The sequence below is a fragment of the Octodon degus genome, unplaced genomic scaffold (assembly GCF_000260255.1).
Source record: "Octodon degus isolate 3935 unplaced genomic scaffold, OctDeg1.0 scaffold00163, whole genome shotgun sequence".
NCBI lineage: Eukaryota > Metazoa > Chordata > Mammalia > Rodentia > Octodontidae > Octodon > Octodon degus.
This window is the reverse complement of record NW_004524739.1, coordinates 317698-329225: the sequence shown is the minus strand read 5'-3', so window position 1 is coordinate 329225 and position 11528 is coordinate 317698. Positions and strand designations below refer to the sequence as shown.

General features: G+C 48.9%; 1 protein-coding gene and 1 pseudogene across 2 annotated transcripts in view; both read right to left on the bottom strand.

The window, feature by feature from the left end:
* Nucleotides 1–4365: 4365 nt before the first annotated feature.
* Nucleotides 4366–11528, bottom strand: part of Dhdds (dehydrodolichyl diphosphate synthase subunit) — a 37572-nt gene continuing 30409 nt past the window's right edge. Inside the window, exon 9 of one of the 2 annotated variants that reach the window (XM_004642841.2) lies at nucleotides 4366–4868. In XM_004642841.2, the coding sequence (XP_004642898.1) occupies nucleotides 4629–4868 (240 nt within the window). In that variant the 3' untranslated portion in view covers nucleotides 4366–4628. The remainder of the gene's footprint in view (nucleotides 4869–11528) is intronic. The other variant, XM_004642840.2, reaches the window with a different exon arrangement.
* LOC105743758 lies at nucleotides 10583–11275 on the bottom strand (annotated as a pseudogene).

Sequence of the window (11528 nt, the reverse complement as noted above, 5' to 3'; positions counted from 1 at the left end):
CTCTCTCTCTCTCTCTCTCTCTCTCTCTCTCTCTCTAATAAAAATAAAAAAAAAATAAAAAAAAAAAAAAAAAAAGAAATGTAACTTGTAAGTGTCCTGTCTTGGCTAGTCATCAGAATCTGAGAACCCTTAACTTCACATGTGCAACAGTCTGAGGTCTAGTAGACGTTCAAAACATCCTCTAAGCAATCCACCCAAATTTTCCAATGCCTTTCCGTAAAGATGAACATTTAAAAAACTTAAAGCATACACACTTACAGCAGACAACCTTGCAGATCTTCTCTGTGGCTATTAAAATAAAAACCAAGAAAGTTAGAAAAATAAGCAAAAGTTTTGTCCCAATTTTGTTCTAAAACACAAGCAGCAAAGGCAGTGTCTTTAAGAGAAACTCAGGCCTTGCTTGGGCTGTAGTTAATTCCCACCAACAGAGAGTCCTGTCCAAGCTCTGTACAACCCTCTCCAGAGTAAGACTTACTTCATCCTTCACCTTGGCTTTATCACCTTTAGCATCCCCTTCGGCCTGGAAAATATAAAGGAAAAAATACTGTAGCTTCGGAGAGAATTTCAGGTTAGTCCCTAAACTTAAGGTTTTAAGACAAACGTCTGCTCCGGTAGGACACGTATGCCCAGCTTCTAGCAAGAACCCAAGTGCCCGAGTAGTCTAAGCTGGCTCTCTGCGCAGAAGGAGCGTGTAGAGGGCTCGGCCTGCGCGCGCTAAGCTGGAGACCGGCCGCGCCACCGCGCCAGGCAGGAGCAACAGCTGCAGCTGGTGCAAACAAACCCTCTGGAGGCGGAGTCGGAGCGCCGTTGCCATGGCAGCCGTCGAGGGCGGGAGAGGGAGGTGCGCGCGACTCAGGGAACTCGTGGGCGGCGGCGGCGCGCGGCTCGAGCGCCGGGAACGTGGGCGGGCAGAGGCGGAGCCACGCCGGCCCCGCCCCCTCGCGGCGGCGGTTTTTGGCGGCAGCGCATTCCCCCGCCCGCCGCCTTCCCGCCCTTTCGGGTTTGAATCGCCCGCCCGCCGGGAGGGGCGGGAGGGGGCCTGGCGGTGGGGGAGGGGGCACAGGGCGGGAGCGACGAGCCCGAGGGGAGCGGGATAAACAGCCACCAACATGGCTCCTCCCGCCGCGGCCGCCGCTCCTCCAATATGGCCTCTGGCGCCCGCGGGCAGCCGCGCCGCGTAGGGTTAGCCTCAGGCCGCCGACCCCGCCTCGAGCCCCGAGCTAGAGGCTTTCCCTCTCGGCCCGCGCTGTCTCTCGCGCCCCGAGCTGGGAGGCAGTGGCGGCAGTGACGGAGCAGCGGCGGCCCGCTGCCTGCGGCCCTCGCGCCACGTACCTTTCTCTTGGGCATGGTGGCGACGGCGGCAGGTCACAGGCGCTAGACACGAGATGCAGCGGCGCGCAGCTTTGGGCGGCCCGGGGGTCGTCCTCGCTTCTTCTTCACACTGCTCGGGCTCCGGGGGGTTTATAAAGTTTTTATAGCGCTGGGAGCCCCGGACCGGTTAGAACCGGATTTCACCTCCCGCCGCCGCTCATTGGCCCAGCTGGGGTCACGTGGGCGGGGTTTAAACTCACCTCCTCTGGAGGGAGTGAGGAGGGGAGTTGGGGGAGGGCGCGCGAGACGGCGGCGCGCCGAGGGGGTGGGGGCGCCGTGGGGGCGGCGCGTCAGAGGCAATAAATGAGGAGGGGTGCGCGAGTCGGCGGGCTCTGGGTTTCGCTCCCGCTGAGAGCTAGGTTTTGCAAACTAAGTTCCTTCCACCTTATGCAACCGAGCTACCCACTTCTCCAAGCCGTGCGACACTCAGGGCGCATCTCGGCGGTTTTCCTTCCCGCTCCCGCTGGGGGCCCCAGAAGGATTTGGGAGGCCTGGCCGCGCCGCTCTGCTGGAGGGAGGAGCACGTCGCTCGAGGCACAGGCTGCAGCGCCCGGGGCCAAGGCTGACGTTCGAGTGGGAAAAGAGCGAAGAGGCCAGCTTGGCGCAGCTGGACGTGCATCCTTCCAAGCTGCCACTCGGGGGAAGCCCTTCGTGCGTCTCACCTGTATGGCGGTCTGCTCGAGGTGGGGTGGGGGCTTGCCAGGGAGACTTCAAGCACAGAGGTGCCTTTTGGGTACTGCGGGGCAGGTAGGAGCTGTCCTTTCAGCACCCATTGTACAGTCCTCCCCAAAGGCTAATGAAGCCCCCCAACGCGTGTTGGGGGCTCCTTCAGGTCTCTGCATGCCTGCACCTCAGGACCCTGTCACAAAATGATGGAGAGGGGCCTCCAAGAAGCCGCTGACTACTCCCCTCCCCCTAGCACTACAGGTCTTTATACATCCAGCCCAGCTGCCCCCACCCAACACGGCCACCAAGCTGAGGCGCTGCGGACACCGCAGCTGGCGAAATCCCTGCTTTCACTGTCAAGCTGGCTTCCTTTTTCTTGCGCGAGGAAAATGAGGGTGGAAGAAAGCGCCCCGGGATTAGGAAACTGGTAGAGGAACAGGTGTGACAGCAAAAGGGCTCTTACAGTGTCTCCCACCCCAAGCCCATGGGGTCCTGGAGCTAACCAAGTGCACTGAGACAAGGTAAGCAGTTGCAGCAGCTAAATAAGTATTGTTCCATTGCAATTAGCAAACAAATCTTACATCTAATAATTTTAAAAAATTCTATTTGAGACCAAAGGGAGCACACGAACTGGATAACTATCGAGGGGGTTTGGCTTACAGGTGGGAGGACAAGTATTTTTCCCTGACTTCATGAGGCAAATGTAGAAGCTGCTTGTTTGACTCAAAACACTAAACTGCCATGAGTTCACAGCAAGTATCTTTCAGATCTTGCTTGTGGGCAATGCTGGACCTTCTACCTCTTCTTTCCACTCCCTGCAGTGCCTCCAGGGGCAGCTCCTCCTACTCCACCCAGAACACCTTTCCCAGCACACAGGACCTCAGCCCAGAGATGCTAGTCCCATTAATCATCTCTACTGTCCTGATCACCAGGGAGTTGCAGACAGAAGACCCAACAGCCTTCCTCACAGGGCACATTCCGTTTGCTGCCTTCAGCCCCTCATTCCCGCCTTAATTGTAGGGCTCTGCATTATAGCCGAATAATTCATGCCTCCCTAATTAAGGCTGTCAACAGCCCCATTGTAAAGCTGGAAAATGTACAGCACCTGCTCTCCGGGAACCCAGTGCCAGGGATTGGTAGTGGGGAGTGCCAGGTGTGTAGGGGGCCTTGCCAAAGGGTGTGCTGATTGGCTTTGCAATCACAGCAACTGGCATTTGTGCTTGATTCCAAGAGCAGGAATAATGGCCAAAGGGTTTCTAGTGCCAGGTATCCAAGCACAGAAAGGGAGGATACTAGGGCATAGAAAAAGTTACAAGTCTGAGGAATATACTCAATACTGCTTGCCAAGGTCCCACCTCTCTCTGAGGCAGTTGCTGGGCAGCTTGCAGCAAGTAAACTAAGACCAAAGAGTAGCATTTGGTTGGCGTTACTGACTGGTCCTTGCTGCCATAGGGGACCTGAAGTAGAACTGCTCAGGCAGATAGCGCTTCAAAGGCATTAATCCTCTCAGCAGCTCTGCATGGATGCCTGGCAGGGGGAGGTAAGGGAAAGGGCACAGCCTTGACTCTGCCTCACCTTCCTGCTGGGGAGCCTTGGCCCTCACAAGCAGAGAGGGCCTGGAACAAGTTTTGCCATGCTGAGACTAAACTGTCTCAGGGCTTGCATAGGGAGCTCGTCAGAGCGCTGAGAAGCCTTGAAGACTGGAAGTGTTTGAGGTGGTGAGGGCCAGAGGCAGTCACTTGGGAGAAGTGCTTGGTTCCACAGTCCTGTTGTGTTACATGGAGAGGCCTGTGTTCCACTACACCACCAGGATCTACAGGCCCTTCTGTTACCCTGTAGCATTAGAGGGGGCTGGTCTTACTGGGTAGTGGAACCTGGCCCCATGCCCTGCAAGAGGCAGGGAAAAGCTTGTGTGGGCTGAGTCGACAATAGGTAATTGGATTGTAATCACCCGCCTGGCTTCTGTGCGCCATTGGGGGCACTGAGCCTTTCAGTGAGCAATCAGTACTGCGTAGTGGGAGGGAAAGAGATTCAATAGCAAATCCCAGGTGGAGAGCCAAGAGGAGGAGCAGCAGATGGACAAATTTTCTTTTCGCCTCTCCCACCCCTTTCTTCCTTGCCCAAACAACACTGGCTGCCTATTAGCTATTTACCAGCAGAGTCAAGGTAGTGCCAGGTCTTTGTGAAAGTCAGGTGGAAGACGATGGGTGAAGCAGGTTTTGAGGAGCCTTCTTCCTTGCAATGTTGAAGGATGTGCTAGTGGAAAAAGAAAGTGCATCTAGGGGCACAAGCAGAGATGGCAAAGGCAGATGGGGCAGGAAGCCAATGTTTTGTGCCCCCCCCAAAAAAAAAAATTGGTGAGCAGAGTTGGATTTTGTGTGCTTGTGGGAATTCTCACCCTCAATCCTGCCCAAGGGCCACAGTTAGCCCAAAGGTATTTAAGGCCAGCAGAGCTGACCTTCGGGACTCCCCTGCCAAGCAAAGAGAGCCTAATTCATCATTTAGAGGGACATGTCTTTCATCAACAAAAGAAAGGGGAGTAGGTCCCTAGAGGCAGAGGGCAGGGCAAAGTGGCAGGTGGCCAGCCTCACTCAGGCTGATGCAGTGCCCAGACGTGCTAGCCAGTCAGCCCGCTTGAGTTCCAGGGCCTGCAGGAAGCCTTGGACTCGCTCTTCCCGTCTGGCTGAGAGTTTGTGCAAGCGTGTCCGTCGGAGTTGGGCGTCCCCACTGGCCTGGAGCCCCTCTTGCAGCAGCTGTTCTGTCACTGCAGCCTGGTCCCTCTCCAGCTGGTGCCTCTTCCGTTCCTCTGCATACATGTCTCTGGCCTTCTGCTAGAGAAAAGTGGGGTTTGGGGTAGGGAGATCTTTTTAGGTGTGGGTAGGACTGGATGGATGAGGTAGAAGTGGGGCACAGGGTGGGCCAGTAAAGGAGAGTTTGTACCAGTTTTGCTAAGGTTTGGGAGTACATGAGCACTGGATGGTGCCCACATTGTACATGTGGCAGTGGCAGTTGGGGGTTCATCTTGGCTTGTTTTATGCAGAAGCATCTGGATCCTTTACAGTTTTTTACCTTATATTTGGAAGAGAAGCAGGTAATGTGGGTCTGAGTTCTGATTTTCCTACCAACTAGCTACATGGCTTTCGACAAATCCTCTCCTAACCTCATTTCTTCATTTGTAAAGTGGGGGTTGTACTACCTTCAAGAGTGGTTTTAAGGATTAGAGATAATATATGCAAAATCCTCTCTAGCATATTAGCAGGCTCTTAGAAACAGCAATTTTATATGTTGTTACTGTCTATCTGCTGCAAGGAAGGTCCTATTCCTGTCTGGGGCACTATTCATCAGATTACTTCTTGTGGTTTCCCTAGTTACTCTGAGGGTACTATCCTTCCAACTCCCTAAATTTTCAGGTTTCAGCTGCAACTTATGTCTTGCATGGATATAGGCTTCACTCTTTGAGCAAAGGGCCCTCTCATGAACACACTAAAAAACAAGTTCAGGTCTCTTACACTATTTATTTATTTATTTATTTATTTATTACTGGGAATCAAACTTAGGACCTTGTGCTTGCCAGGCAGGCACTTATGCCACTGAGCTATCTCCCTAGCGTTCTCTAAAATCATTTAATGTGTCTGTCTAGAACTGGTGTTAAGTGTCCACAGTCTAATTTTTCTATCAGAAAAGAAGCCCTTGCCAGGTGTGTTGGCACACACCTATAATCCCAGCATTCAGGAGGCTGAGGCAGGAAGACTGTTGTGAGTTTGAGGCCAGCCTGGGCTACAAAGTGAGCTCAAGGCCAGCCTGAACTTTATAGTGAGACCCTGTCTCAAAAACATTTAAAAAATGGGCTGGGGAGATGGCTCAGTGGAATAAACGCTTCCCTGGCAAGCGCAAAGGCCTGATTTCAATTCCCGGTTCCGCCAAAATAAATAAATAAATAAATAAATAAATAAATAAATAAAAAAAACCAAAGCCCTTGTTGGGTATGGCAGTGTACACATGTAACCACATGTAATCACCACTCTGGAAGGTTAAGGAAGAGGGACATAAATTTGAGCCCATCCTGAGAGACTTAATAAGATCCTGTCTCACAATTTACAAAAAACAAGGAGGCCAGCCAATTAGCTCAGAGGATTAGAGCCAGGGGCCAGGGGTTCTATCCCCTGGCCTTCGGTGCCAGCCCCGTCCCTGGGGCATGATGAGAGGGCAATTGAGACTGGGCATGGTGGTGACAGCCTGTAATCCCAGCTCTTGGGAGGCTGTAAACAGTGGATCACTACAAGTCTGAGCTAGTAGTGAGACCCTGAACACCTTGTAGACCCTTCCCTAAAAAAAAAAAAAAAATCCAAAACCAAAAAAACCCCCCAAAAAACAAACAGGCTGAGGGAGGAACACTGCAAGTTCAAAGGCAAGCTAGGCTACAAAGTGACTGAAAGGCCAGCCCGAACTACAAATCAAAACTCTATCTCAAAAAGACCTCCAAACCCACAACAAAAAACCCTACAAAAAAAGGGTTGAGAGCTGGGTATGGTGGCACATGCCTGTAATCTCAGCATTTGGGAGGTTGAGGCAGGAGTGTTGGTATGCATTCAAAGCCAGCCTAGATATGAAGTTCAGGAACTCTGTATTTATTAAAAAGAGAAAGGGGTAGGAAAAAAAAAAAAAGGCTAGAGACATAATTCAGGGCAAAAGCCCTTGGTTCAACCCCCAGCACACACCCCCATGATGGCCCTGGCAGGGTGCTTGGAACCAGCTCTGAGGCCAGGTTGCAGTCATACTCTCAGACTTTGTGTGTCTCCAGATAAACCATAAACTCCTAGAGGGCAGAGACTATGCTTTTTCTCATTGGCACTGGGGGTGTCCTGTATGTGTGCAATACTCAATTGCTTCACTATGAGATCCCAGGCAGTAAGAGAGGATGTGCCAGGCAGAGAAGGGGGAAATCCCTTTGGAGCAGAACCAGAACCTGGCTGTTCAGCCCTGGTTGCTGCCAGTCAGTCTGAGAGCCTTTGCATGACAGCTTCTTCTGCCAAACTTATTCTGGAAGTGAGCAGCTAAGTTCTATGGCAGGACTGGCAAATCTATGGTTTGAGACTTGCAGTGGGGCTGTTTAGATCACTGAAAGCTCTAAAAGGTTTGTCATCACTGTCCTACATGTTACTGTATTTCACCAAGTGTTATATCTTATTTTCATGGATTTGTCCCACTTAGCCTTGATTGTCTGCATCTTTTAAAGAATGACCTACATGCTAAGCATGGTAGCACACTCCTGTAATCTCAGCACTGGGAAGGCTGAGGCTGGAGGAATGCTTCAGAGAAATGGTTTGCTAAGGTCTCTTAACAATAAAGTGTACTGCATGAATGAAGATGACAGAGGAGAATTCTAGACTCATTTTCCTATAGGTTGAGTAGTCCTAGTGGAGACTACAGGTGTGAGTAGTTGCTCTACAGCTTTCCATTTGGCTGGAAGAGCTTCATGGCTGTTATGGTCTGTGTCTAGCTGTCCCCCTAAAGCTTTATGCCATTATGGGGTGGCCTTCTAGAGTTTTTTTTTTTTTTTAATTTATTTATTTATTCATTCATTTTGTGTGTGTGGCCAGCTCAGCCCACCAGGGGGGCGGGGCTGGCTGGCATGTGGTGCTGGGGGATTGAACCGTGGTCCCTGTGTTTTGCTTAGCTTGTCCTAAGTAGGTGCTTTAGACCACTGAGCCATCTCACCAGCCCCATTCTAGAGTTTTTGATTGATTCATGGTCCAATGCTGGGATTATGGGTGGGAGTGCTATACCTACCTACCCTGGGGCAGGTGGCTTGCATTAAAAAGGGAAAGCGACTTGCTCTCCACTGCTTCTCTCTTTTTTTGCTCTTGCTGCTTTTGCTGTTGTCCACTACCATGAACTTTTGCCCTTTGCCATGTGCCACTCTGTCTTGGAGCCAGCCCAGTATGGACTGAAACCTCCACAAACTATGTGAGCTAAATAAACCTTTTTTTCCTTAATTCTGGATGTCAGGTATTTTGCCTCAAGAACAAGAGAAAAGTAACTAAGACAATGGCTCTGGTCATAATGTACCCTAGATACTATGTGTAAAGACTATTGGGGCTAAGGAGTTGCAGGTGATGGTCCCAGCAATCCAGGTCCTCATGGTAATTAGGAACTCCCACCTTTATATAACACAAGACAGAATGCAGAAAAAAATCATCAGGGAAGCAAGAGGAAGGGAAAGTCAACTTAGAAATGAAAGCAGTTATGGTTGGTAAAAAACAAGTTATAGTTGGAGAAATCGCAGACAGGCAGAATTTGAGCTGCCATTTGGCCAATGAGCAGATGAGGTGTATGGAGGGAAGAACAGTAGAAACAAAAATATTCTGGCAGTAGAAACAAAAGGTAAAGTCACATAGAATGGAAGAGCTTGCTTAGGCTAGAGTGTGTCTGCTTGGAGCACTGAAGTCTGCAGAACCCTTACCCCTCTAAGGCTAAATCTTACCCTACAAATGGAGATGACAGTACCCATAATTCACTAGACTGAAGAACAAAGAGATAACGACTATCCAGCCCAGTGCCTGCTATTATCTGTTAACTATTCTAATTGTCACTAGTGGTCAGAGAAAGATAGGATGAGAGGCACACAGCACCAAAGGGGAATAAGTGTAGAGCTGGTTAAAGACACCATCATAAAGCCCAGGCTTTCTTCAAATGGTGGCCCCACACACAACACCAGAATGCCAAGAGAATGCCAGCAATCAGTGGCCTGCTGTGAACATGACAGAGCTGGGAAAGCTCCTAAGGCTGTTCCAGCCTTCTCAATTTACAGATAAAGATGATGACGCAGACCCAAGAAGAGAATTGACCCAGGTCACACAGTTGGGTTAAGTACTTTTGGTTTCTCTATGGTATCTTGAGAAGATGATGGAAACATATCTGTATCCACATGATGTGGATGTACTCTCCCAGTCTCAGAAGTGCCTTAGATCCTCCTTAGGATCTTACCCTCAGAAAACTCAAGCTAAGTGGAACATGCTACAATCCCAGCACTCAAGAGGCTGAGGCAGGAGGACAGTCATGAGTTCAAGGCCAGCCTTGGCTACCTAGTAAGTTTAAGGCCAATCTAGCTACATAGCAAGATCCTGTCTAAAAATAAGCTTAAGCTAAAAGAAGTCTTAAAGGTCTGTGTGTGTCTATGTCTACTCTCCCAAATAATGACCAATCAAGGAAAGTTAAGAATGTTTGTTCTTTTTTGTGTGTGTGGTACTAGGAATTGAACTCAAGACCTCGTGTTTGCCAGGCTGGCACTTATGCCACTGAGCTATGTCCCTGGCTCCAGTTCTTTTTTTTTTTTTTTTTGTGGTACCAGGGATTGAACTTAGGACCTTGTGCTTACCAGGCAAGCACTCCACAGAGCTATCTCCCTAGCCCTATCAGTTCTTTTTTGTTGTTTGGATTTGCACTTAAATCCACTGAGCTATCTGGCCGGCCCTCTTCTAGATACTTTTTGTATTGGCCTTATGCAATTGTGGTACAAGATTTCCAAGAAGGAGCTAGGGAGATAGCTTAGCAGTCTAAGTGCCTGCCTGGCAAGCACAAGGACCTGGATTTGATCCCCAGTATTGTATGCCAACCCCAGAACCCTGGATTCATTGTGCTGGCCACTGAAACCAGGTGTGGTGGCAGGAGGCTGAGACAGGAAATCACTGCGAGTCTGAGATAGGTAGTGAGAACCTATACCCTGTACTCTGCCCCCCAACCCCTACTCCCACCCTTGCACCAAAAAAAAAAAAAAAACAAAAACAAAAAAACAGAGTTCCAAGAAGCACACTGGAGAAATATGGCTCTGAACAATTAGTCTAAATGTCTCCTGGGCATTAAGCCTCTCTGCTCTTGTTTCTTCAGAACAATCAAGGAACAAGATGTAATAGTTTCTGCAGGATGAAAGTCCTCATCTTTTGCCACCTTATTGGCACTCAGAGAGGCTGGAGACCCTGGGCTTTAAACACTTAAGGACTAGGGGTACGTATAGATCAGTGGCTGAGCACTTGCCTCACTTGCACAAGACCTTGGGTTCAACCCCCAGTAGAGCCTCCCCCAAAGAAAAGTATGTTTATTTTCCCCCAAGCCACAACCAGCACAATGCAACCAGGAATGCACTTGTGAGGGCTGCCCTGAGACAGATAGAACACCCTTGAAGTAAACGATGGCCTGAAGTGTCCCCAGAGGGTAAGTAGGGTTCTGTGTACATGGCTCTCTGTAAGTACCATGAGCTAACCAACTGCGTCACTGGAACGTTCTATACATGGCTTTCTGGAGACAGAAGAAATCTGATGAAGGACCTGAAGATACTTGTAGTGGAAAATATTAGCTGCCACACTCAGCACTTTTCATGTATTAGCTTATGAATCCTTATCTCAAACATGTAAGGTAGGCTGTACTTATTATAATCCACTTTTTTTTTAAGCTAACCTAGACAATGCAGCACAATTTCTTTTTATTTTCCTTAATAAGGTCCTCTTAACATTTATGATTTTTCTGCATTTGGGGCCTTCACATCATCTTATAAAACTAGAATATAGCTGTTGATCTTTGTTTGATGTCTCTGGGAGATGCATTCTGCTATCTGTACAATATTTTTCATTTCTTGTTCCTTCAGCTTTTCATATGTGTAAAACACACCATAGTAGAACTGCCTGCTGAATGCCAGGACATTTGTTGGTACCTCATGCTCATAAAACACATCTTCCAGTGTCCTTTCCCCACTGCCACCAACAGCCTCAAATAGTGGTTTGTACACTCACTAGCTATCTGCTACTCTCTTCATCCAATCAAAGTCTTCAGCTTGGGCCAACAGATGCAAACCCTCCAGATACAGCTTGCTGCAGGTTGGATTGAGGGTCTCCCAGTCTTCTTTGCTCAATTTAGTCCCAAAGGATTTAAGGCTGATAATAAAGGCTCTCTGGTCAGCCTCAAACTCAAGTATGGGACAAATAACTTCTGCTGTGATGTCACTATGTTCTTATAGAATTTACAGAATGACTCAAGGTAAGACATGTATTATACAGTTCATTGGCAGTAATTCAACATTCAATCCATTTAGAGTATTTTCAGACATACAGTCTTGAAAGAATGGAGCTAATGGGGTTTCAACCAGAACTGTGTTGAAGAGATCTGAAGTGGTCTCTGCAATGTTGCCTGCTTCCATTTTTGTAAAACTCCCCAAGGGGTGGCACACTGCCAGAATTTCTTTCATGGAATTATAATATTGGGTATGTGAACAAGAAAAGAAAAAAGGTGTGGGGGGAGATGACTCAGTAGAATAAGTGCTTCCCTGGTAAGTGCAAGGACCTGAGTTCAATCCCTGGTTCCACAAAAAAAAAAAAAAAAAAAAAAAAAAACCTTTTTCCACACTTTTTCTAGAAAGGACTGGGTGTGGGAGTGAGCAACTTCAGAGAAAATGTTTTCTCAGGTACCAGGCGCGGAATACTTGGTGAAATGGTGAGGTA